Source organism: Megalops cyprinoides, chromosome 11 (assembly GCF_013368585.1).
Source record: "Megalops cyprinoides isolate fMegCyp1 chromosome 11, fMegCyp1.pri, whole genome shotgun sequence".
In the NCBI taxonomy this organism is placed as follows: Eukaryota; Metazoa; Chordata; class Actinopteri; order Elopiformes; family Megalopidae; genus Megalops; species Megalops cyprinoides.
Window position 1 is genome coordinate 33,884,458 of NC_050593.1, and position 25,684 is coordinate 33,910,141.

The following is a 25,684-nucleotide window of genomic DNA, read 5'->3' on the forward strand; positions in this document are numbered from 1 at the left end:
AACCGCAGGGAATGGTCGCCCCCCACAGGCCGTCTGCGGGGGTGAGGTCCCACCTCTCTTTAAAAGAGGAGGGGAAAGGGGGCCCGGCCTCCACTCACACAGACGTTCTGCCTCAGGATGGCTGCTGCCGCTGCACACTCAGGGATTTAACTGTACCTCACTGCATCGCCGCTCTCACTGTCTGCACGCCGCGCTGCGCCCGGCACGGAGCAAGCGGGGACCTGAAGCTGCAGCGCAGACAGGGGCCATCTGACGTGAGTGTTCCACGGAGCGTTCTTACTCGCTTTATGCCAGGCACACCGCCTGTTTGGACTGCTGTCATAACTTGCAGCCATGCCAGCTTCAGTTCTGACTGAATAACTTGGGCACAAGGAATGCAAACTTGTTTGCAGACGTGCGTCTTTGAAGGAGATCAGTATGCACATTTTGTAATTTGAGGATGTTATGCCTGTAGATGTTGCTGCAGACAAGGTATGAGAGTGTGTCCTGGCACAGGGTTGTCCTGGGTGCTGGAAAGGCTGTGCGAAGACTCTGGGGTGCAGAGTGAAGGGTAGTGTGACTGTTTCTGTGTGTCTCCACAGGTGGAGCAGTGATGTCGCCCTCTGTGACCTGGATCTTGCTGCTGTCGGGACTCCACAGTGTCTGCACTCAGGGCTTATTGGAGGAAAGGACTGTGGGCAGGGCCAGGAGCAAGCTGCTGGCCACCAATGTTATACAGACACATGATGGACAAGGTAACAGACACCGGCGCACTCTATGAAGGAAATTGGATTTAGAAGCTTTTTTTTTTCTGAAATATTCAAAACGAAGGCTTAATATTTAGAAGTCCCAAAGGGAAGAATATGGTTTCAGGCTAAAATGTTGTCTTTGTTGATGTAAAACACACTGGTAAATTGATTTTCCAGAAAAACATCAAAGTTAAGGAAATTATATCCTCTGGAATTTACAGCATCCAGTTAACATGTCGAAATATCCGCTTCACCACCATTTGCATTGTACTGTGTCTCCTATAGTCTTCAGACGCCTGTCTCCATAGAGTCTTGCATAGCTTACATTTCTGCATAGTTCTACACATGCAGCAGGATATTGTACAGAAGCAGTTCAGCTTGGGTATCTCTTTGCTCACAGACACAGTTTCCATGCCACATCTGGTTAGGAACCCTGCTTCTCCATTTAACGGTTATACGCCATCACTGCCATGTCTTATCTTTGATGATTTTGACCCGCATTCTCTCTACATAACGTTCCCATAGACATAAGCGACATCAACGTGATTTATCATGGTCTATAAATCTCTGTGTCCTCTTTTATCTTTTCTTTCGAGGATAAGTCAAGAGCAATGCATCTTCGACCTTAGGGAGCACGGAGAGGTTAGACATCAGAAATATGCTCTTGACTTAACCCTCACACACCTGTGACTAATATTGTAGATTACCGATGTTCAGCTCTTTAATAAACCCTAGAACAGCTTCACAGAGCCAACTGTTTTTGATTAACATTTTATGTTTAATTTTAACGAGCCTTATCAAAGTCAGAGTTTAGATCTTTCTAAAGCTCATTCATTTCTTATTAACTTACAAGTGTCTACATTGTTTATGTATTAAGCATACAGCTTAAATACAGATTTAACATGCAGCTAAGAATTTGTCATTCATAATTGTTAATGATCTACAAGAAAAAAAGGTGTAAGTATATGGGTAATGTATTGTGAGTGTTCAGGTGTGTGCATGAGTGTTGGTTCAGTGTGCTTGTCATAAAAGGAATTATTATTATTATTAATATGAATATTATGTATGTATGTATTTATTTATTTATTGTTTTATAAAATGTCAATTTAATCGTGGGTAAGTCAGGTACGGTCAAAGACAATTTTCCCACAAAATGTGGAAAATAGTTACCTTTCTACACAGTTCTATTCTATATATTTTCTGGGTCATTCCTGTACCTCTGACCCTTCCCTTGTGGTGGCAGCCATCTTGGATGAGGACTGTGGCCTGGAGCTGGCGTTTCTGGTGGACAGCTCCGAGAGTGCCAAGGACAACCACGAGCAGGAGAAGCGTTTTGCCATGGATGTGGTGGACCGGCTCCCGCGCATCCGGCTGAAGACCGGGCGTCGGCTGAACTGGCGGGCGGCCCTGCTGCAATACAGCAGCCATGTGGTGGTGGAGCAGACCTTTAAGCAGTGGAGGGGCACGGACAACTTCAAGGCCCGCATCGCACCCATTGCCTACATTGGCCACGGCACCTACACCACCTACGCCATCACCAACCTGACCCAGATCTACCTGGAGGAGTCGGGCCCGGCCAGCATCAAGGTGGCCGTGCTGATGACGGACGGAGTGTCCCACCCCAGGAACCCCGACATCTTCTCTGCCACCGCCGACGCCAAGAACCAGGGGGTGCGCTTCTTCACCGTAGGCATCACCCCCACGGCCAACGAGCCCACCAACGTGGCACAGCTGCGTCTGATCGCCAGCTCGCCGGCCGCGCGCTTCCTCCACAACCTGCAGGACAAGGGCATCGTGGACAAGGTCATCAAGGAGATTGTGAGTAACATTTAAATGAGTTAAAAGTCATCAACACTATGGCTTTTAGTGCCTGAAATCCTAGGGGAGACATCAGAATCAGAATCATACTTTATTTGCCAAGCATGCTTCTACACGTATGAGGAATTTGACTCAGGTTCCATTGCCTCTTGTAGTGTTTGCATACGATGTCAAAGTGACAAAAACAAATTCCATACAACAGTAGTGTTACAATAAATAACAACGGTAGCACAGGACACATACATTTACATTTACATTTACATTTATTCACTTAGCAGGCACTTTTATCCAGAGCGACGTACAAAAGTGCATATAGTGGGCAAACAACAGGCACACGGGCAAGATGTGTACAGGTCATACAATGCAGATAGTGCTGAAGCTGAGCGCAAGGTCAGTGCAGCGAGAGAGAACTAATCTGTTCTAAGGTTACATGTATCAAATACAGTCACTGGGACAATAAAGTGCCGCTATACTACCTAGGCAAACGCGGGCTACAAATACAAGGTCAGAGATAGTGCTACAAGTACAAGCCAAGAATCTTAGATTTACATACATGGAATAAGCATGGAATTAATGAGGTTGTATATGAACAGCTATTGCACAATGAACATGAGTTAAAATATACATGAGTGCAGGCTCCAGATATGTACAAATATTATTTATACAACTATTGCACTGTGAACACGATGTCATAGTCCATGCTTTTTTGTGAAGGCCAACAGTAAACTTTAACATGGTCAGTCGCGTGTGACCAATGTACAGCAGCAGCTGGTCTTATTACTTAAACGACTCAAATGACTCCTCCTTCTTTGGCCTCAGCTCCTCCGGCATGCTGTAGATACCTCATCAGGGGAGGGAGGAGCTAGACACACAGATCACATCAGCCACATGTTTGACTGGAATTGACCCCGCGAATAAAATGCATGTTTCACTCTGACATTATTCTGGTTCATCCCATTGCACTGAAGCTATAACTCATCGTTTGCTTGATGGTTGATGTGTCAGTTTAGCCAGCCGATCAAATTAATGTGGAAAATATTATTTTTAAACACAGTTTAATCGACCAATTGTTCTAAAAGTTGAGACATGTTTTTACTTTAAGCAACGATCTTCTATTCAGAATGATTCTGGGCAGACCTGCTGGGAGCTGTCTTTCATTGAAACATTATGGAAATGTTTAATGAATTATTTCATCATTTTGATTGTTACTTGGAACCTTCATGAATTTTTAACTAACTGCACCTGTTGTGATGTGCTATGAGGGAATCTGTTTGGAATTTGATCCGGAATATACTGCCTGTCGTTACAGCAAGATCGCACCTATATCCACATGTTTTCTGAAACCTTTCAGGTGCTTGGCATCTGGGACTTAATTCTTTACCACCGCCAAACTTTGTGTACATTTGACATGTTTTCCCTTGTTGTAATTCATGTTAATTTAATTGCTCAGGTGTACAGTTTTAGCCCTGACCTGGGAGTGAAAGCCAAAACTGTCTAGTCCTGACTTCTGACCTTTAGCCGGCTGCTTCCCACTGTCCCATACCAGCTTTATGTTGCATGACTTCTTATGTAAATTACAAACCCTTCACCCCAAATACGTCATCTTCTTACACAACATCAGCTGCAAAGTAATTTCCAGGCACTCCTGCACCTTTTAAATATAACTGGCTAGGCCGACAATGGAATGGAAGTCATCAGTGTCTCAACACATCTGTTCTGTAATAACCATATAGTGAGACACAAACCATGAATATCCATGAACAGGCAACAGCTCCTATGTAAATCATTGGATTTAATATATTTTTTTGGCACATCACACATTTTGCCAAAAGGGAATTAATGAGGTTTGAGGGCTGTGTTTATCAAAGTGTAAAGTTAAATACAGTCCCCTAAAGCACTGGCCATGATAACTGTGATGAGCCCTTGGGCTAATGTTTTCATGTATTGGGGGCCTAAGGAGTAGACAGGTGTGATTACAGTACCTGTAGAACCTGTAGCAGCTGGTATTAGTCAAAATACTGTCTGAACCACCAGCTAGGAGATGTCAGTTTGATCATTGTTAAATTGTTGACAGTACGCTCATTATCCTCTTTGGCTTCGACTGATGTTTGACTGGTGCTGCAGGGGTTAAGATGTGAAACACAGATTAATAAAACATATTATATTATTACATTAAGAATTCTTCACACATTAGATTCTTGAAAACGATCATTTCTAGTATCCATGACCTAAATGACAAGCTATTCCAGATGAATAAACCTGCGTGAGATGGATTTCTATAGCATAAGAGTACCCACTCTCAGCCGGGTAGACTGACTGGCGTGCGCTCGGTGCTCCATCTGTATATCATAAACGCATCCATCCCATGAGGTTGTCTTGATCTTTGGAATGCCTCGTCCTCTGTGTTCAGTCTCCCTACACTTGGCTTCCAGAAAGAATAAACAGACATTGCGCGGTAGCAAAAGGCATTCCACTTGGTGGAAATATACCGTGCTTTGAGTCAAAACATCTATACCATTGCATATGGTTTGCATTTGTCCCAGGGGTAATGCTATGGTATTTTAATCATTCCTTCATATGAAAACACAGCATTCTTTCATGTAAAGAAATGTGGCAAAAGTTATAATGAAAGAACAAAAAAGGCCTTTGGTAAGAGGCCAGCTTGTTGCCAGACAGAATTATTTGGGAATAGCTCTGCAAGACCATCAAAGGCCGGTTCATATCCAGTCCCAGTCTCGTGTGATTGAGGAAGCAAGATTGGACGTGACTGACTTTACAGACGTGCTGACTAAAGTGGGATTTTATCGTAAGCAAACACAGCAAAACATGTTAAAGCCAAGAGAGAGAAACACATGCTGTTTCACTGATCACCCAGTAGCAGTGAGTCAGATATTGACAGGACAAATTTGGCAGGGCAATCACCATTGACAGGACCATCACACTTGACAACCGTCTCACTGTATATACCCCATATCCCCCTTCATACTTAACTTTCATCTTTACATCAAAGGTGAAAATGTGCAATATATCCCCTGCAGTTTTTTTTATGAAATCTGATATCTTTTTTTTTGCTTTGTAGTGAATAGGTGTAATCATTGTAACAAAAAGTCAGTTTTCTTTCTCAGTGCAGACCATTGCTCCGGCTTTCTATTAAAAATGTTTCAGTTCCAAACCTTCCTCTTTACAGTTTTCTCACAGGGAGGTTATAGTTTATTATATATTTATAGCTTGTATCTAGCTGTTGATTGATGCTACTTCAGTGATAGAAAATCAACCATTTGGACTGATTTTTGTCATCTTTCTCACTGCTTTTTTGTCTTACCTTCCAGGCAGAAGAAGCCGATGAAGGGGTAGGTCTCAATACCGTCCTCAACTTCTATAAATATGCAACTCTTCTGATAACAACATGCATATGAATTCTGCTGAAATAACAAATGCAAGAGAACCCTAAAATATGAATGAATATGTGTGTTTGTGTGTCTGTGTCTGAAGTGTCCTCTGGACCAGAGATGTACATGTGAAAAGGGAGAGAGGGGTCCGGTCGGCCCGGCTGTAAGTATTTCCACCCTCTGCCTTCTGCACACCTCCCCCGTCCCGGTCACACCTCTGGAAAAGCAGTAAAACCATGCGGTTTGTTCCTTTAAAAAAAGACACCTTCCAAAAACGAGCGAGGCGACCTTTACTCAGACAGTGGAGATCATTCCGTGGTTTGGCACAGTTTGCGCTGTTGTAATTCTGTGGTCTGCTGGAGCTCCTTCGGTGTTTCCCCTGAGTAGGGTGACACTAACAGATGTGTTAGATTCCCTCATTGTTTGTTATTGGCAAGCTAATAGCAAATAGAGACGCTGATCACATTGCAAACTGTTTTACTGAATGCCTCCAATGCATCCAACTCTTGGTCCCTTTGTGTGCCTCATTGTGAGTTACTGCATAGCTACACGCTGCCATGGAAACAGTAAATGCACTACTGTATGTCCCCGCCCACTGGACAGATCCAAGCTCCTAATGAGACGGCGCTTCATTCCAGTTATGAATTACACTAAGTAACACTTCTGTGCAGTCTGGATTCGCCAGCACTGAGAATCAAACCGGGGTTATAGCTATGTGTGTTGGACAGTTTCCCTTCATGTCTCTCTTTATTTATTAAATGAAATTACATGTTTAACAAGTAATTGCTGCTATGGGATTTTGTTTTTAGTGCAGTGATGCATTGTTTAAAATCAGTGGGCGAAACACATGTGACTTGGTTGCATACTAGCATAGGTGTTTTGGATTTGAATAGTTCATAAAGTTAAACTCGCATGAATGAATGAGTGAATTCTCACAGGCTTATTTGCATTGTATGGAATTGCTTTTGGTGATTTTCTAAATGTAAATCTAAATGCGATTCTGGTTCAATTCCTCCTGTGGCATCCCATGTAGGATTCAAACCCCCAACCACCTGGTTACAAAGGAAGATTCCAGTCACCACTCCACACTGCAGTGCACTAATGTTTAAATGGAATAAAAGTGTTCCACTTTATAGATATGTTGCATGTGCAGTCAGCTCAGGTTGTCAGATACCGTGTATGCACCAAAAGTGGGAGATTCTGTCTCTCAGAGGATGAAAGAGGCTGCAGCTTCAGGCCACTCACTGGTGCCCTGTGTTGTGCTGACAGACAGCTGCATTTTCACCATCCAGGTGTTTCCCAGCAGAGGGATTCCAAGCATTCTTACTGAATTATCTTGATACCTTAAATAAATGCACTCTCTTTATTACCTTACCAGCCATAAAGCAGTTATTTGCCACCAAGGGCAGTTGCTCTGTATTATAAAGGCTTTGCTGAATGCTGTGCGTTTTCATACAACTGCCATGCTGCAGAGCTATTGGTCAGGTGGTATAAATCTCAGCATGCCACCAGTCACTCAATTCCTGATCCCTGTTGTCCCCACTTCCACTCAGTGATGCCTGAGAACCGCACTCTGGGGAAGCCCCACACCACTTCCACACTGCCTCAAAGGCCCACGGCTCTGGCGCTGTGCTCCTGATAGGCTACCTCTCCGCACAGAGTGCGTGACTGAAGAGCTCCGGCCCTCATGGGGAATCGCCCTGAGAGGTGACCCTCTCCAGGCCTTGGCTCTGTGTTTTCTCACGCTGGCCTCTGTGTTGTCTCACTTCACACTCTCTGTACCCTCCTCTCATCCCCTGTAGGGTAAGAAGGGTCGGCCGGGTGATGATGGAACACCAGGTGCCAAAGGACAGAAGGTCTCTTTTCTCTCGTTTGCATTGTTTACGGGATCTTGTGTATTTGTCTGGTTCCTGTTTGTTTCTTCTCTCTTGTGGAAAAATTGGGAAGTTTTAGTGTTCTGTCGCAGTCTTCTGTTCTTATCTGTCTTCTGGAAAATAAGTCATTGTAATGGCAATGGTTACTGTGTGTTGATTCTCTTGACATTGCTAAAGTGCATGTACAACATCATGTACACCCTCCTGTTATAGATTTATGTTATTTCTTGTAAAACGCAGCTCCAGTGCTATTGATGTAAGATTTGAAGACGGAATTAGCCCAGAGAGGCGCTGACTGATTGGTTCCTTTCTCTTCCTGTCAGGGTGAAAGCGGGTTGAGTGGACTTCCAGGTCGAGAGGGGGTAGAGGTCAGTGCAGCGCAAGTCCATCATCTGTTACACAGCAGGGAATACTCTTATTAGCTGGCTAATGCTATTCTCGAGTGGATTTTTTTTTTCTCGGCGTGATTTGTGTTGTTTTTGTGTTTGATTAGCTGTGTCACTATGAATTCACTCAATCTTAAAACTGCTCTTTATCTGCAGGGTAAACCGGGCTACAAAGGGGAGAAGGTAGGGTAACTATGGTCCGTGATTGCTCCTGTCTCTGGTTTGATGCGAGGTGATTTATTGAACACAGTAAACAGAATCCTTTTCTGCTCTGCTTGTGAAGGGTGAGAGAGGAGATTGTGGCACTCCAGGAATTAAAGGAGACAGGGTATGTATTTAATGTATACGTTCCTTTCTGTTTTTATCCCATCTTGATAAATCCATACTTAATATCCCATTCTCTAGCTGCTTTACTTTGAAGAAAAAGTCAGACCTGACTACATAAAAGCTGTTCCTGTTTATCACAGGTTTGATTGGATATATATGGTCTTTCTTTTGCAGGGACCTGAGGGTCCAGTTGGTATTGGTGGTGCTAGAGGTCTACAGGTAAGTGGGACGGCAAACTCCTCCTGAATGACCAGTTTCTTGATAATATGGATTTTTACTCTACAGTCACTATGAAGCTGTGAAGCCAGCCGACAAGTCCTCTCTAAGGTTTTCCCAATGATAATGTGACAAGTAAACATTCCCCCCTGTCAGAATTCAGTCACCACAGCTGTAGAATTTGTGGTTTTCATCCCAATGAACTGGTAAGTGTCTTAGTAAATCAGTCAGACTCTCAAGGGGTCCCCTCAAGACGCTCCCAGGTCAGGTAGCCCAGGTACCCCCCTGGCATTGTGAACTGGGGGTGCACTCTCAGACTTTCAGACTCTCATTCTCTCAGATCCTCATACTCTCATACTCTCAGACTCTCAGATTCTCCGATTCTCAGAGTCTCAGAGTCTCCGATTCTCAGAGTCTCAGATTCTCAGACTCTCAGATTCTCAGAGTCTCAGACAGACTCGCACCCTGGCATATTGTTCTGCATTGTTTTTCCGCAGGGATTGCCAGGGCCACAAGGAGACATTGGTCCCGAGGGTCCATACGGAAAGAAGGTAAGTGTGTTATGACATCTACCCCATCTCAGTCACACTACACAGACACACAAGCACACACTTTTCTCAGAGCTCCACACTTAGTATTCCACAGTAAGTATAATCTCCACAAAAACCACTCTCAACACAAAAAAAACCTCCAAATCGCTGATACATACTTAGTACTTATTCTCTGTAATCCAGTAGAAACACTTGAAAAAAAATGGTCTGCCATCAAAGTGATTGGTATGTGGCGTAGGCCCTGCCGATGTGTAACTTGGCAGGTAGCTCACCTGCCATCCTGATGTAGCAGCTGAAGGGTTTTATGTCTTGGCAGGTTTGTATGCTGGTACCTGTGGAACAGCTCAGTTTTGTACTTGGCTACTCCCCATCAGTTACAGTAGAGAACAAACAGATACCAGTGTGATACCATACAGATACTGCACAGATGCTGCCGCTGAGCTGTGAGTGGAATGCTTTCAGCTCTGTCAGCCTCTTTAAGAGACTGGTACGCCTCTGAATAAGAACAATTAAATAAGTTTTTTAAAGTTCAAATTGCTACAGTTGCTATGATTTTACTTCGTTTGAGGCCATACGGGACTCTCTGAAAAAGTTAAATCAAACAAAGGGATTTATATCTTCATAGGAAAAAGAAAAAGATGGGTGCAGTCTTGCAGGAATTCCACTTCTTATTGCACAACCCTGTTTTTTTTGCAGAGGCAGTTTATCTTTCCTCCTTCCTTGCTATGAGCTTTTCAGTCACACCTGAAATGGATATAGCTGCTCAAGCCTGTTCAGACAAGAGCTCCATTCTAAAATAAACAAAACAAACACTTACTTCCCTGATAAGTTTACCCCGGTGTATCTTCATAAGGAGAGCCCTAGTTATGCATATAACTCCATAATTCGCAGGCTATGGAAGAAACACAAGCATGTATTCCCCTCTTGGACAGCTCACACAGTGCTAGCAGACCTGTGCTGGATTGGTCGGTGCCACACAGTGCTAGCAGACCTGTGCTGGATTGGTCGGTGTCACACAGTGTTAGCAGACCTGTGCTGGATTGGTCGGTGTCACACAGTGTTAGCAGACCTGTGCTGGATTGGTCGGTGCCACACAGTGCTAGCAGACCTGTGCTGGATTGGTCGGTGTCACACAGTGTTAGCAGACCTGTGCTGGATTGGTCGGTGCCACACAGTGTTAGCAGACCTGTGCTGGATTGGTCGGTGCCACACAGTGTTAGCAGACCTGTGCTGGATTGGTCGGTGCCACACAGTGCTAGCAGACCTGTGCTGGATTGGTCGGTGCCACACAGTGCTAGCAGACCTGTGCTGGATTGGTCGGTGCCACACAGTGTTAGCAGACCTGTGCTGGATTGGTCGGTGCCACACAGTGCTAGCAGACCTGTGCTGGATTGGTCGGTGCCACACAGTGCTAGCAGACCTGTACTGGAAGTTTCATATGAAGGCGAGCCAAGCGAACAGCATGTGGGGCTTATCTCACACATCATCTCAATCTGAACACCTCAGTCGAAGATTCTCCCCTGTTTCAAAGGCACGGCATTAGAGCACATGGCTCTGGTTGAAGATTTATTTTTTTATTTTTTTTTTTTTCCCCCACTTTTTTCATCAGTCTGGTTTGCATTTTCATGACCAGAGAAAGGAATTAATAGCAGGCGGACATGTCAGAGCTGAACATCCAAAGAAAAGTTAGATCCTTGGAGGAGTCCAGTTCAGTCTTATCCAGCATGTGCAGAGAGGGCACTGAACATATGGGAGGCAATGTGTTAGCATTAGGTGGGTGTCGTCATATCGGTTTGAACTTCCAAAAACATATTTGAAAGTAGGTTCTGCCCACCCTTGTTTCTTATCACATTATTTTACTTCATTCTGTTTTTTATTCATGAGCTAAATGTGTTTTATATCATGCTGTCTTGTTATTTTACTGAGAGCCCCATTTGAGCACGCATTTCCAACGAAACTGTTCCGCTTAACTGTTCAGTGATGTCTGCTGTTCAAATATATTCCAAAGGATCGGCTTCACTGCAGAAAGTTATTTGCCTTTTAGATCAGTCCTGACTTGTTTCCAAATATCAGGACCAAAAATGTGGCCACCTACACCCAGAGTTCGGCAGCAATCCTGTGATTTACTGCATTTGTTCGAATAATTACATACCGTGCTCATAACAGGACTGACACAAAGTGATTTTTTCAGCAGCTTCAAGGAGGAAACTGTCTGAAAACAGCATTTGAAAGATGGAAGTTTTTTTTTTGTCATCCCTCGTGAGTCCACGCGTTTATAAGGAGGGAGGCAGCTGTGAAAGTCAAGGGTCCGATGATAAAAAGATCAAAGCGAAACGATCTTTACTTTACCTGTCAGCGACTGGAAGTGAAAGATGTCCGATATCAGGCACGGGCTGTACCAGAACCTGCTCGTGTGAAAGCAGCACTTGGGTTTGAGTAGCGAACCGGCACTGGTGGCAGCTCTGTCCCTCTGTTCAAGCCTAGATGGACTGAGGGGATGTTTTACATGAGGAAGTGCTACACTCTGGTTGTGGGATTCTTAGGTCTGATTCATATACAGTAATCTCTTCGAAGTGCCTGCTCAGTGCTAACATGCGTGTTTTTACAGGGAGAACGTGGGTCTCCTGGTCCCCCTGGAATTCAGGGAGAAACGGGGATTGGATTCCCTGGACCAAAGGTAAGCTGGGTCACTCATTCTCCGGAGGCCTTTATCGGGCTGTGAATGTCTCTTGTGGTCGCTTACCATGTGTTTCATCCTTAGGGTGATGTTGGGATGCAGGGGAGACCGGGTCCTCCTGGCCCACCGGGCTTAGGCGAACCGGGCCCGCCTGTAAGTAGATGGACCCATGCAAAACACAAATGCTGCATTCTCATCATCACGAGTATGACAGCTTTGTTGGTGTCACTATGTGGTGGCTCATTTGCATGTGCTTACATTCCAATCCAGCAGGTATCCATCACTCAATGAACCCCTACAGACTCAGACCTGGGGATAGACATTAAATTGGTTCAGGCACAATGCTGATTAGCTGCATCAGGGGGTTGAATGGAAGACTGGTGCAAAAACACACAGACACTGAATCTGAATAATGCTTCCACAAAGAAAAGGTCAAAGAACATGCTTTGCTGAACACAGTAGTGTAGCGGTAAGGAACAGGGCTTGTAACTGAAAAGGGCTTGTAACTGAAAAATTGCTGGTTTGATTCCCCGCTGTGGCACTGTTGCTGTACCCTTGGGCAAGGTACTTAACCCAGAATTACGTCAGTAAATAACCAGCTGTATGAATGGATAACATGTAAAAACTGTAACCTGTGTAAGTTGCTCTGGTTAAGAGTGTCCGCTAAATGACACTAATGTAATTTAATGCGACCCTTCCTACAGTACCTGTACTGATGTGGCTCTTTATTTTGCAGGGATCTCAAGGGCCACAAGGGGTTCAGGGAGAAAAAGGACCCCAAGGAGAAGGGTTCCCTGGACCAAAGGTATGTGTGCGCCTGGAAGAAAACAAGCCCTAATCAAAATACTTTTCTCTTTTTTCATTTCTATTCACGTCATCCTATCACAGTCATTTTCACTGGTGCGCTGTGAGATTTGTTTTAAACAGACTTTTACGACTATCTCAGATGATAAAAGTTAATTTGTCCCTTGGAACTTTCAATATGGCTTAAATTTAATCATTTCTCCCTTTACCTTGGTTGTCAGTTGAACATTACGTTGCATTACAAAAAAAAAAAAAACACATAGCATAAAGCAAGTGTTTGTCAGAAAGCAGACTGTTCATTACTTCATCCTGAAGCAGAGCTGAGGAAATGCACAAGAGCTGCTCAGTGATCACACGAGTGAGAAAGAAACACACCATGACTCACCAGGAAGGACATGGAGGACAGAATCATTCCATCTGCTTCCCAAGCATTTTTTTTTTTCCATGCACATGTGCAAAGTGTCTGTAGGAACCAGACTTCAGTCTGCACCAGTACATGACCCTCATTGTGCAAAGCGTGTCATTCGTAGTCACGCCAGTGGCGCCACTGTGAAAGAATGACGGGACTCCATGCTGTGGATTTGCAGTTAATATGAATTGTAACTTTGAGAACCTCACACCTAGACTGATAATCTACTGAGCGCATGGTAGTAGTGTTTTACGGTAAGTGAAAAAAAATCCATTGTTTGGATTGTTTCAGGAAATTACAAATGGGTGCTGACATGTTCAGCCACGGCTCTTGGAACGAATTTAAGGGTCCTTTAGTTGGAACGTTATTGCCAATACTACACCTGTTACTGGTTGCAATACCATCATCTAATCTATCACATTTTTACTGCAGCAGTAGGTTTTGTTTCAACTGTACATAGTTTATACCCCACTTCATCTTCTTAAAAATCCATCATTACATCAGTAATACACACAAAAGTGTTCAGCAGATGGTTCCATGGGAACGTGTAGGCCTGCTTCTTTTCATTACTCTCACTTCTCACATCTCTACTACTGTAAACTACCAACAAAGCCCCCCTTTTACCCAGGCTAGGGAACAGTTTCCCATAATCCCTGTCTCAGGGAAATGGAATGGGTAACACATATAGAGCTGTGGCATTTCTGTTGCTCAGATCTAGCATATATAGTTAGTGCCTGTATACAAAACAATCGCTACAATTAACAATGCCTCTTTTTATGTTGTTCAAGATAACTGTGTCTACACTTTCAGAGCGTGGTCTCGCCACAAACTGAGCCATTCCGCAGTATTTAGGCACATATTTCACAGCTGTTGTCATTGAGATAATTACTTTTAGCAAAGACCATGCTAGATGCAAAACTTGAGCATGCGGATTTTTTTTTTTTTCTCACAGAACATGAAGGAACAGCTGTTGATGCCTCTGTTGGCAAAATTCCCCCACAGAGTGGCACAATAGCTGGTTTAGCATTCAGACTGTTCCCACTGCCAGCAACACCATGCCCTATTTTTGGCTTTAAGTGTGCCTCCTCATCCACCTCCACCCACACAGTGCGTAATAATGTGATTAACACATCTGGAAAGAACTGAATGTACCTCAGCAAAGTCAAGTGCGCAATTAAACGCAGACTGCTTAAAGACGCCATGTTTTCAGATCTCGTAATGGCAGTTTCTTTATTGCATCCCCCCAACCCCCCACCCCCAAACGTTGCTTTCATTTCAAGTCAGAGCCTGAGAGCAAATTAAATAATGAGACCTTTAGCGGCATTCTTGTGGTTGCCGTGGTTTTGTTCTCAGGCGATCCTGCTTGGCACGGATCTGATGCTGTAAATGTGTGTAACATTAAACAAGTCCTGCAGCATTGAAACATCTGTCTGAATACAGTTATATACTGAATGACCCTTATGGGAAACCGCAGCTCCCAAATTATGGGCAGTACAGGGGTAGGGACAAAACCCCACACAATTAGTATGTTCTTGGTTGTTGGTGTGCGTTTTATTATTTTAATTCATTGGTACTCCAGTAAGCAAATGTTCAGCAGCCACTCCCACAAAACCAAAGAGGCCGTGGTAACCAACTCTTTGTGCATATTTTGTACAGGAGGACATAAACAGAAATCATACAGGAATGTTACAGTCCCTAGGGATTTCAGGAAGCATGCAGTTCCTCCCTATGACATTCTTGTCTTGTCATGCCTCTGAAAAAATTAGTTAATTTAACTATAAAGAAATATATAGGATCCATCTGGCCTTGTGACTAAGAAACATGTTGGTTGTGCTCTGAATTTCTCTGGTTCTCTCTGATTGTAAATAGTGGTGGAGGGGAAGCATGAGGGGCTATATGGAATGTTCCCTTTTTTGTCACAGGGGGACAGGGGGCTGGAGGGACCGAGAGGGGCCAGGGGACCGCCAGGAGGGGGAATCAGAGGTGAAAAGGTGGGCTATAAATATGTCAGCTAATCAAAGCCGTTCCTGCAAATGCTTGTTGTCTACCACACAAAGGAGTTAATGAAGTACATTAAGAATTGGGGGGGGGGGGGGGGGGGGAATTAATCCTGGATGTCCTTTTAGGTGCCAGTTTTAAACAAACTGTTTAGGGAGCTGGGTGAGAGGAATCAGCAAGGGCATTTTGGAGAGCATTGCAAGGTCTGGCTACTGTGGGAAAGCTGAGGATTGAGGCAGGGATTATGATGTCATTACCTGCGGAGTATTCCACGGGTCATTGGTTTAATCTGATGATGTAATGTAAATGGCAGTGAGCCATGCCAGTCTCACGCCACTCTAATTTTAGAAGGCTGGCATGTCTTTGCAATCTCGTTTTTAAATAGAATGCTGAAGTAACCAACATAAAAAGTAGCTGTATTCACGTACGGTCCATGAATTTTGCTCATCCTGGATTTCTTCCAATGCTAAATACACTGTATGTAATAGATAACTCCTCAGACATATCATCAATTCTAGGGCGCATGAGTCAGGCATGCAGTATAATTTGCAATAAATATAAATGTAAATCCAAGACGAGCATTTCCTTTAGCCAGTATTTTCTTGTATAACTCCATCATATATTGGCCCCAAGTATGATGTGTTTTAAGCAGAAAAACACTAAACGAACAAGCATGAAATACTTCTTGAATGCTAACTTAAACATGAACTTGAATGCTCTTTTGATTTCATTGTGAAACTTAGCCACCCATTTAAAAGTCACAATTGAGTCATTATTTAAATTAATTATTATTACTATTTTTCATGTAGCAGCTTCTGGGTGGATTGGAAATCATTATGGCAAGTGTACTCATAAGAATATTTTTATTGTGAAGATAAAAAGCTCTGGAAGAATAAATTTATGTATCTGAAGTCAATTGCTGTCTCTTTTATGTATGGAGTGTAAATTTTATAATGCTATTGGATGTGGTATCAGCCACTACAGGGCTCTTAGTGGAGAGCACACAAATATTCCATGTCCACTCAAATTCTTTAACGGGAGTGCAGACACAAGGACTGTATTGCTATGTACATATGTGTATGTTTATGGTTTCTGTAAAGTATGCATACAAATAACAGGCTATGCATACACATCTGCACACATTTTGTGAAGTCGTAGTAGCTATAAGAGCCCTGAAGTAACATACTGTTTTTTTAAATGGAAACTGGGTTTCATGGAAGATGAAGGCGGCTCGATTTGTTGTTGCCCAGCAACAGCCTCACTCTAGTCAGCTATGCAGCTTGTATTGCAGGCTAACAGGCATGACTTGAGGAATGGTGACCACAACCACCAGCATTCGTGCCTCTCAACAGCAGGAGTGGGGCTGGCAAAATTTTGTTTTTCTTTTAAGTTTTAACAAGTTTAGTGTTATGTAGAAAATGTTCTGAAGACACATATTCTGTACACAAATAACTGAAAATCACATGTTCAAAAACCCCAAAATGCAAATTAACAGGTAACTGGGTGAAATAAAATGCTGAAAAACAGAATGTGACATTTTGTCTGATCTCCTGTTCTCTGTGGACTCCAGGGGGAGTTGGGACCCCCAGGTTTTCCAGGACCGCCTGGCCTGCCAGGAGTGGGCATTCAGGGGGAGAAGGTAATCTGATCTGCCCCCTCTTCCACCACAGCTGTGTGTGTCATTCACACGTCAACCTGCAGAGTCACTCGTCCCCCAGCGGTGTAATGAAATTCCCACGGGGGTCAGGACAGCACCTGGCCACTTTCCGACGCGGACTGAAGACCCACCTCCTGGTCCCACTTCAATCCCCACCCCCTAGCATCTGCTACTTGTATCACTTGCCACTTTTCTACTTGTAGTATTATGATGTGTTATGGATGCTGTGATTTAATGACTGTGTGATATATGGTGGTGTGTGTACTTCCCTTCCATTAGTTTTCTAGCCTGTCTTGTTTCAGGCTACCACAACTTAACTTGTTAGTGCTCGAATGGTGTGCTCACATCCTGGTGTTGTGCTTACACTTTGGGTCTGGGAATGTCATTAGCTTTGTCCGATACTGTTGTTCATTTAACATGGATGTTCTCTTGTGCTGGAAGTCACTCTGGATAAGAGCATCTACTAATGTAATGTTGTGATTATGAATATTTTCATTGCAGGGTACAGAGGGGCCCCGGGGGCCACCAGGGGCCAGGGGGCTTCCAGGAGAGGGCTTCCCAGGACCCAAGGTTGGTTTCATTCTTTCCTTTAATCAGTCAGTGTTATTCACTTTACTTTGCCGGGCTCAGTCTGCACTTGCTTAGTTTGGGCTAGCTTGTCGGCTGTTGCATTGAAACATTGCACTCTGTTGTCAGAACAGCTCATTAGCAGATTACACTGGTTTTTTTGTTAGTTAATTATGCTTGGCTTTTCTCATGGTCTTATTTATAGGGTGACCAAGGCTTACCTGGAGAGGTGGGATCACCAGGAGAGAGAGGCGCTGGTGAACCTGGCCCAAAGGTAACACTTAAGCTGTGGATAGCATTGACTGTTGGCATTCACTGTGCTAAATTCCAGTGTATCTTTACCTGTGAACTCAATTCACCTGTGAACTCAACTCACCTGTGAGCACAACTCTCAGAGAAAAATAGGTTGATGATGGTTTATGAAGTGCAGTAACACATTATTCAAATGGAGGGATAAAAATATTATTTCATTAATATAAAAATAAATTATGTATGCTGAAAAAGTCAATACCCACATTTTAATGCAAGGCAATGGATGGCAATGTTTGAACAAGGCACTGAAGCAAAAACAGTTCCTTTCAAAGCAAACTGAATTTCCATTGTCTTTTCAGGGTGAGCCAGGAGCTTCAGGATTGGCAGGCTTACCTGGCCTTCCTGGAGAGGATGGTGCTCCCGGACAGAAGGTACTGTAGTTCGTTTTGGGCATGTCTCTGACATGTATAGCTGTACAAAGACAAAATAAAACGGCTGACTGGCACAGTAAGATACAGAGAGTTATCTGCTGAACACATGTAGAGCGTTGACTGACATGAATGACACCATTGTCTCTGGGTTGAGTAAAGTTGTGCCAGTAGTACACAGATGCTGTTACTCAATTTCCCTCTGAGCAACTCAACAATTACAGATGAGTAGCACTGCCAGACTAAGAGCTGAGTGCCAGTTGAGTAGCAGTTGTTGGTGAGGTTGTTGTGTTCTTTCTAGTTTTTTTTTTCCTCAAATGACCTGGTTTTCAAGTTTTTTAATCCTCCTGGAAAATCCACCATCCTACATGTACAGCGCTTTGTGACAATCTTGATTGTAAAAACGGACTATAACAAAAAAATTGATTGATTGATTGGTTCTTCTGCAGGGTGAGCCGGGGACACCAGGGCTGAGGGGACCAGAGGGACCAGCAGGTATTGGCACCCAGGGAGAGAAGGTAGGCGCAGAGACGTCCCTCTTCTAACCTGCCATTACAGTCTTCCAGTGCTTTGCCAATGTGGTTAATGTGGGTCATATTCTCTTCCAGGGAGACCAAGGTCAGAGGGGCATCCGTGGGTTACCTGGGCCTCCTGGAATCGCTGGGCCTTCGGGTTCCAAAGTGAGACCCTCTGTCATTTTAATGTGTTATGCAATCCTTTTTTATGCAGATTGTGATTGTTCTGTGAGTTCAGTGTTTTTGGTGAAACAGCCATTCATTGTGCTCTGAGCTCTGTAAGATGAATGTAGAACAAATTTTTTTGTCAAATTTATTTATCATCTTGATTAACACTCTGGTCTCCATCAGGGGGAGCCTGGCTTATCAGGCCGACTCGGCCTACCTGGGCCGCCAGGACAGTCCATTGCAGGGCCAAAGGTAACAGGTTAATTACCTGAATCAAAAACAAAAAAACATCAGCTCATGAAAATATCCTTATCAGACCTGTCATACAATGACTTCATCATCTGTTTTAGGGAGATATTGGGCCATCTGGTCCTCCCGGGCCTATAGGAGAGACAGGCTATGGACTGCCAGGTCCTAAGGTAAGAGTTGCCAAAACAACTCAGAGTGGAATCAATAGAGAGGGGCTAACATTAGTCTGCAGCTTGTATCAGTCTTAAGTGAATGTTTTTCTTGTAGGGTGAACGTGGTAGCCCTGGACCACCTGGTCCATTTGGGCCCAAAGGTGATGGCTACCCAGGTTCTCCTGTGAGTATACCATGAACATGATAAAAGTCTGCTAATCTATGCCTTGCACTTACTCAGCTAACCTGGTGAGATCTTCCGTCCCTGAAATCAAACCGGTCCTCATCCTTTTTTCCAGGGTCCTCCAGGCCTTCCCGGTCCTCCAGGTGACCAGGGTCCAGAAGGAGTGGGCTTTCCAGGCCCAAAGGTAAGGAGATATAGCTCAAACATGAGCACAGTAGCTTCACTGTGCTAACTCGTTCCTCTGAAATTTCACTATGCTTGTATTTAAGTAACTAGCTCTTTAGTCACTGTACCAGTCTATTCTTACTGTTTTTATTATATTCAGTGGCCACTCTCAGCTATGACAAAAGACAAACACACTTATTGTCTTTCTCTTATTATTTTTCTGAGCAATGACTATAGTGATCTCTTATTAATTATCGTTATTTAATACAGTACAAATCTGATCCAATTTTAACTTTTAACCAAGGAGCATTTAATGTGGAGACATTAAGGCTGCTTTGATTTGAATTTGCATTTAGTTTTTTGTGGCTGTCCTTTTGTGCGTGTTGGTTCAGTGTTGATATGCATGTGCATATATGATGTTCATATTTATGTGCAAATCTGTGCCTCTGCTCTCACCCAGGGGGATGTTGGCTACAGGGGGCTGCCTGGTTTGCCAGGCCCACCAGGCGAAGGGCTACAAGGACTCCCAGTAAGATAACGGACCCTGTGATGCAGGGTCTTAACCACTTAGCATGGTTTTACTTTAAGTTAATGGATAACATGTAAAACTTGTAACCTGTGTAAGTCGCTCTGGATAAGAGCATCTGCTAAATGACTGTAATGTAATGTAATATAAGTTATTCCATAAAAGTGAGGTCATTATATCCTCTCTAGTGTCCTTTCAAACATTATCTCGTTTTGTTTAAAATCAGTGGGGCCCTTGTGCTTAAAAGAGCTATTCATTCTGAAAGAGAAGACTTTTATTTGAGCTGCTTTTGAGATGTCACTAACAATGCCTTCACGCTGCTGTGCCATATGAACTGTGAAGCACACGTTTTAATGAGAAGCACTGTCTCTGCCTGAAAAGAACAATCCTTTACCCCGACGTCCCAGGGTGCTTTTCATCTCTAACGCAAGTAGAGAGAGGAGGCCTCTTAAAGAGATTTATATCACAGTAGGTTTAGTTTTGTGGGCTTGTAACGTACAACAGCCACTGTTGCAGTGTGGAAACTCACACAGTGTCAGGACAATGGCGGACTGAATTTCTCCGCTAAACTGTGTTGTCATGGCAGTAAACGAGCTTCTTGTTCTCTTCATGTCAGCATGGCTGTTTGTTGGTTATTTTTAGGGTGCTATGGGGCGTCCCGGACAGCCAGGTCCCCCAGGCCCCCCGGGGGAAGGCGTGCAGGGGCCTAAGGTGGGTCAGCCATTTCTGGCCTCATTAATGATGCGTTTCCTGTTTTGTGGATGATGCCATCACTGTTAAATCCCTGGATGCCGGATTAGTTATCAGCTTCTTTATCTTTTTTTGGGAACATTTTAGGGTGAGCAGGGATCCCAGGGCATGACAGGCCCCAGGGGACCACCAGGGGATGGATTCCCGGGTGCTAAGGTGAGGGGGGGCATAGTTTTGCCAGGAGTCTTCAGAGGGATTTTGATTCGAATGGTAAGCGCATGTTCCCTTTGGGCCTGACAGCAGGACGTGTCTCTTTTCACTGCAGGGAGACCGTGGTGCTCAGGGAGAGAGAGGGTGGAAGGGGGTGAAGGGAGATGGTGGGGACCCTGGAGTTCCTGGCCAATCAGTGAGCCTCTTCACGCTCGTCATTTTTATTATTACATCATAAAGGCAGCAGCCCACAGGCCAATGGTTTCCGTCGGCTTGTTTCAGTATTTTGGCAGTGATGTCATAGTGTTGTGTTCTGTGGGTCATTAATATACATGAGCATATAATGTATGTGCAAGACTGTGCCCATGCTCCATTCTTGAATTGTTTTGTATATTTCACCTCAGCAAAGTTCAGGTACAAAAACCTGTCTTTTTAAATGTCTTTTTGCAGGGAAGACCAGGAGTCAAAGGTGAGGCAGGTCTAACGGTGAGTTTTTAGTCCGCTTCCCCTAACGCGTTCATGAGAAGAAATATTAATATCACTCAAATGTCATTTTCTGCAAAATGTTGATATCGTAATTATTTTCAGAGAGAAGAAGTTATAAGAATGATCAGGGAGATATGTGGTAAGACATTTTTACATTGTCAGTGAGCATGAAGTTCAAAAAGTAAAAAGTGAGATAGTCACTTACAAATATGCCATAATAATTAAACTGAAGTATTATGACCCTGAAATGACTCACTGTTCTTGTATTCAGGCTGTGGCATCCGGTGCAAAGAGAGACCCATGGAGCTGGTGTTCGTCATCGACAGCTCGGAGAGCGTCGGCCCTGAGAACTTTGAAATCATCAAGGACTTTGTGACGGCGCTGGTGGACCGGGTGACGGTGGGCAGGAACGCCACCCGGATCGGGCTGGTGCTCTACAGCCTGGACGTCAACCTGGAGTTCAACCTGGCCCGCTACATCACCAAGGAGGACGTGAAGCGGGCCGTCAGGAAGATGCCCTACATAGGCGAGGGCACTTACACGGGCACGGCCATCCGCAAGGCCACGCAGGAGGCGTTCTACAGCGCCCGCAGCGGCGTGAGGAAGGTGGCCATCGTCATCACGGACGGACAGACCGACAAACGCGAGCCTGTCAAGCTGGACATCGCTGTGCGGGAGGCCCATGCCGCCAACATCGAGATGTACGCCCTGGGGATCGTCAACACCACCGACGCCAGCCAGGCCGAGTTCCTGCGCGAGCTCAACCTCATCGCCTCTGACCCCGACAGCGAGCACATGTACCTCATCGACGACTTCAACACCCTGCCAGGTGCCACACCTCTTTTTACATTACATCATTGTCATTTAGCAGACGCTCTTATCCAGAGCGACTTACGCACAGGTTACAATTTTTACATGTTACCCATCAACTTAAAGTAAAACCATGCTAAGTGGTTAAGACCCTGCATCACAGGGTCCGTTATCTTACTGGGAGTCCCGCCCTTCGCCTGGAGGAGATTTTCTAGGTTAAGTACCTTGCCCAGGGGTACAGTAGCAGTGCCCATGTGGAGAATTGAACCAGAAACCTTTTGGTTAAGAGCCCTGCTCCTTACCACTATGCTACAATGCCACCCCCTTTTATTGCACATCATTTCTTCTCTGCTTCCTCATTTATTGTACTTACATTTGTGTTACAGATCAGAGACTTTACCCACTGCCTCAACAGAGGTTTCTAATAGAGATTATCCCATGTCACCCCTCTCTGCCTCAGCTCTGGAATCCAAACTCGTCAGCCAGTTCTGCGAGGATCATAACGGAGCCGTGGTCCTCAACCGCATCACGAACGGATATGGCATCAACACTTTCGGGAACAACAACTGGAATAATGTCTATAATGGCTACGGGTACCCCACCAAGGAGGAAGACCCTAACAGGAGAGGTGTACAGACCCACGGCGGAGGCACCCCACCCGTCAGACCTGATATAATCACAGTCCAGGTGCTGTCACCTACGTTAAACTAGTACCAGTTGTCTGCCATTGTCGCCATAAAAAGGATGCATGGCATCGCTAGGCTATATAAAGAAATATCCCGGCTATGTAGCTGTGAGTCTGTTTGCCTACCAATAGTTACCTTTACTTGCTTAATGGAAAGCAAACTGTTTGCAGTACTCACATTGTGCGTGTAATATTAATAGAAACAAATACTAAGATTCTGGTTTAATTTCATTGCCACACTCGATCGAATCTCTGTGTGATAATGCGGTTGGCCAGGTTGACGAGAGAGATCAAACCAGACAGACCACAGAGCGTGGAGGTGGCAGCGTGCCCCATCAACCCAGCATTCCTGTCAGGCAGCCCACATCCACCAACACCTCAACCTCCTCCACCACCTCCACCTCCACCTCCACCCGGGTGCAGCCCGCGCCACGCCCCGACCTGCCCCAAGGTAAACACAGCAGCACGGCTCTGCCAGTGTGGTGATGTGTGGGGAAGTCATGGCCAAACTTTTCCCTCTTTACATTGCATTATTACTTTAATTGTGCTTTTTATACTTTTTAGTTCATACTATACTCAGCTATTGAAGGTTCAAAACATTAAAACTTGTTACATTACCTTTATTGTCATTTAGCAGATGCTCTTATCCAGAAGGACTTATATTGTTTACAATGTTATCAATTTACATAACTGGATATTTACTGAGGTAATTTTAGGTTGAGTGCCTTGTCCAAGTGAACAACAGCGGTGCCCCAGCAGGGATTCAAACTGGCAACCTTTCGGTTATGAGCCCTGCTCCTCACTGCTGTCCCTCTGTGCTGATCATTCAGAGTTCATCCCGCTGGACCCCCGCTGCTCACTGATCCTGGATCAGGGCCCCTGCCGCGACTACAACATCCGCTGGTACTACGACAAGCAGGCCAACGCCTGTGCCCAGTTCTGGTACGGAGGCTGTGAGGGAAACAGCAACCGCTTCGACACAGAGGACCAGTGCAAGACGATATGTGTGCTCCCCAGAGCAGGTACGCAAAACAGCTCTGTCTTTTCATAAGTTTTACAAGTTTCATAAGTTCATAAGACTTCAGACTGCATCTCGGTTCCACCTCAGTCCCTGGCCCCTAATGCCTGCTACTTGTAACACTTGTTACACACTGTTTATGTGTAGTGTTGCGATGTGTTTTGGGTTCTGTGATCTAGCGACTGATGTATGGCAGTATACTTGGCTTCTCTTGTGTAGTCAGGTCGCACAAGATAACTTGTGGTAGGGCTTGAATGGTGTCATGCTCATACTCACTGGTCTGCGAGTGTTGTTAGCCTGGTCGGACACTGTTGCTCATTCAACTTGAATGATTACACTTTTTTTCTATTGCGCTGGAAGTCCCTCTGTATAAGAGCACAAGAATGATTTGTAATGTAATGTAAAAGTTTGCCTTGTGAGTCTCAGGTCACGTGAGTCATTATTTACGTGTGTTTTTTTTTTTTTCGTTCTGTTCACCTCTCTCTCTGTAGGAGGCTGATGTGGACTCCAGCGCCAGCTGGCCTTCCCTCTGCTGTGACTGTCCATGGAGGCAGCGAACACGGAATTTGTACTGCAATCAGTATTCTGTCACTTACGTGCCTAATTATGTGCCGTCTGATGATGAAATATGTTATTTAATTGTGAGATAATTTTGTAACATTTAATTTTTACTCTAGCAGTGTGCTCCATTTTTAGCAGCTTTCTTATTTTTTAGAAAGTTTTAAGAATAAAACAAAAAATAGACCACTCATCTCAATTTCAACAATTTGCTTCACAGTTGTATGATAAATGGTATTTATGAGTAATAAGCCTTGAAGGGGAACTCTGGTCAAAAGTTAAAATGATATGTTTTATGAGATCAAGTACATACATGCATAGGTGAGTGTTCCAAACCTGTATCCAGTGATCACAAAATCTGACTCTCTTCCCTCATACAGTTATGCAAACTACCTTGTGGCTAGCCAGACCTGTTCATTAGAACTCCAGTGTATTTAGAAACTCAATTTCTAAACAATCAAATCATCACAACTGCACACAAACAACACATAACTTGTTCCTTCTTGTGAATGTATGAACAAACATAATCATCTCATTGGAGAACCATATATTACAGTGAACAGAGATATATACAATGCTATATATTTGCGGTTTTCTCTTTAGGACACTAAGAATATCATAGAAGAAACCTATTATGAGATTATCAAAGAGAGGTTTGTGCATGGTGCTTTCAAGTAGAAATTTTATGAAAAGTTGATAAAATTATAAGATAATTTTTTTGTAATTCTACACAGTGAGATCATCCTCATGCACAAACTGCACATTGATACACTCATATTTCCACACACATCTTGGTGTCTGTAAGCGATCAGAATGCTATGTGCAGAAAAAGTTTTTTTCCAATGAGGGTTTCAATTTCGCCAGTCACTCTGTTGAAAACCTGTAACTGATTGTAAGGCCAACTTTTCTCATCCAGAAATGTTCTAGTTTTACAGAAAACAGGGCTGAATGTCCAATTGTGCACATAAGTACCTCATGCTATATGCTTATGTTATACTTCATAAAACAGATCCATTTTTCCATTTTTACTGGAGTTTTTCTTCAAGCAAATCTGTGAGGTCTCTCGGTTGTTTTAGTTACCTCTGATCTGTTTGGGTCTGTTTTCAGGGACAAAACTGAAAATCTCATTGTAAAAGTCATGGCTTCACAGTATTTGACAAGACAAACTTGAAGGATTCTGGTTCTGG

The 25,684-nt window shown here is 44.1% G+C and overlaps 1 protein-coding gene across 1 annotated transcript; it reads left to right on the top strand.

The window, feature by feature from the left end:
• Window positions 1-592: 592 nt before the first annotated feature.
• On the top strand, window positions 593-24,043 carry LOC118785398 (collagen alpha-1(XXVIII) chain-like). Its single transcript, XM_036540012.1, has 35 exons — window positions 593-734; window positions 1,972-2,546; window positions 5,876-5,896; window positions 6,039-6,098; window positions 7,738-7,791; window positions 8,133-8,177; window positions 8,352-8,378; window positions 8,479-8,523; window positions 8,697-8,741; window positions 9,236-9,289; window positions 11,898-11,966; window positions 12,051-12,119; window positions 12,703-12,771; window positions 15,102-15,170; window positions 16,748-16,816; window positions 17,336-17,404; window positions 17,607-17,675; window positions 18,013-18,084; window positions 18,531-18,599; window positions 18,690-18,761; window positions 18,948-19,016; window positions 19,115-19,183; window positions 19,281-19,349; window positions 19,465-19,533; window positions 19,975-20,043; window positions 20,683-20,751; window positions 20,878-20,946; window positions 21,056-21,136; window positions 21,391-21,426; window positions 21,529-21,565; window positions 21,698-22,255; window positions 22,697-22,923; window positions 23,198-23,372; window positions 23,752-23,943; window positions 24,030-24,043. The coding sequence occupies exons 1-35, from the start codon at window positions 593-595 to the stop codon at window positions 24,041-24,043; spliced, it is 3,567 nt and encodes a 1,188-aa protein (XP_036395905.1).
• Window positions 24,044-25,684: the final 1,641 nt, after the last annotated feature.

What these genes read in the sequence shown, in the direction of transcription:
- LOC118785398 (XM_036540012.1), top strand. Translation starts at nt 593, where the DNA reads ATGTCGCCCTCTGTGACCTGGATCTTGCTGCTGTCGGGACTCCACAGT. An exon ending in AAGGGTTCCCTGGACCAAAG is followed by an intron (nt 12,772 to 15,101) that starts GTATGTGTGCGC and finishes TTTTTGTCACAG; the next exon opens with GGGGACAGGGGGCTGGAGGG. An exon ending in ACGCCCCGACCTGCCCCAAG is followed by an intron (nt 23,373 to 23,751) that starts GTAAACACAGCA and finishes CTGATCATTCAG; the next exon opens with AGTTCATCCCGCTGGACCCC.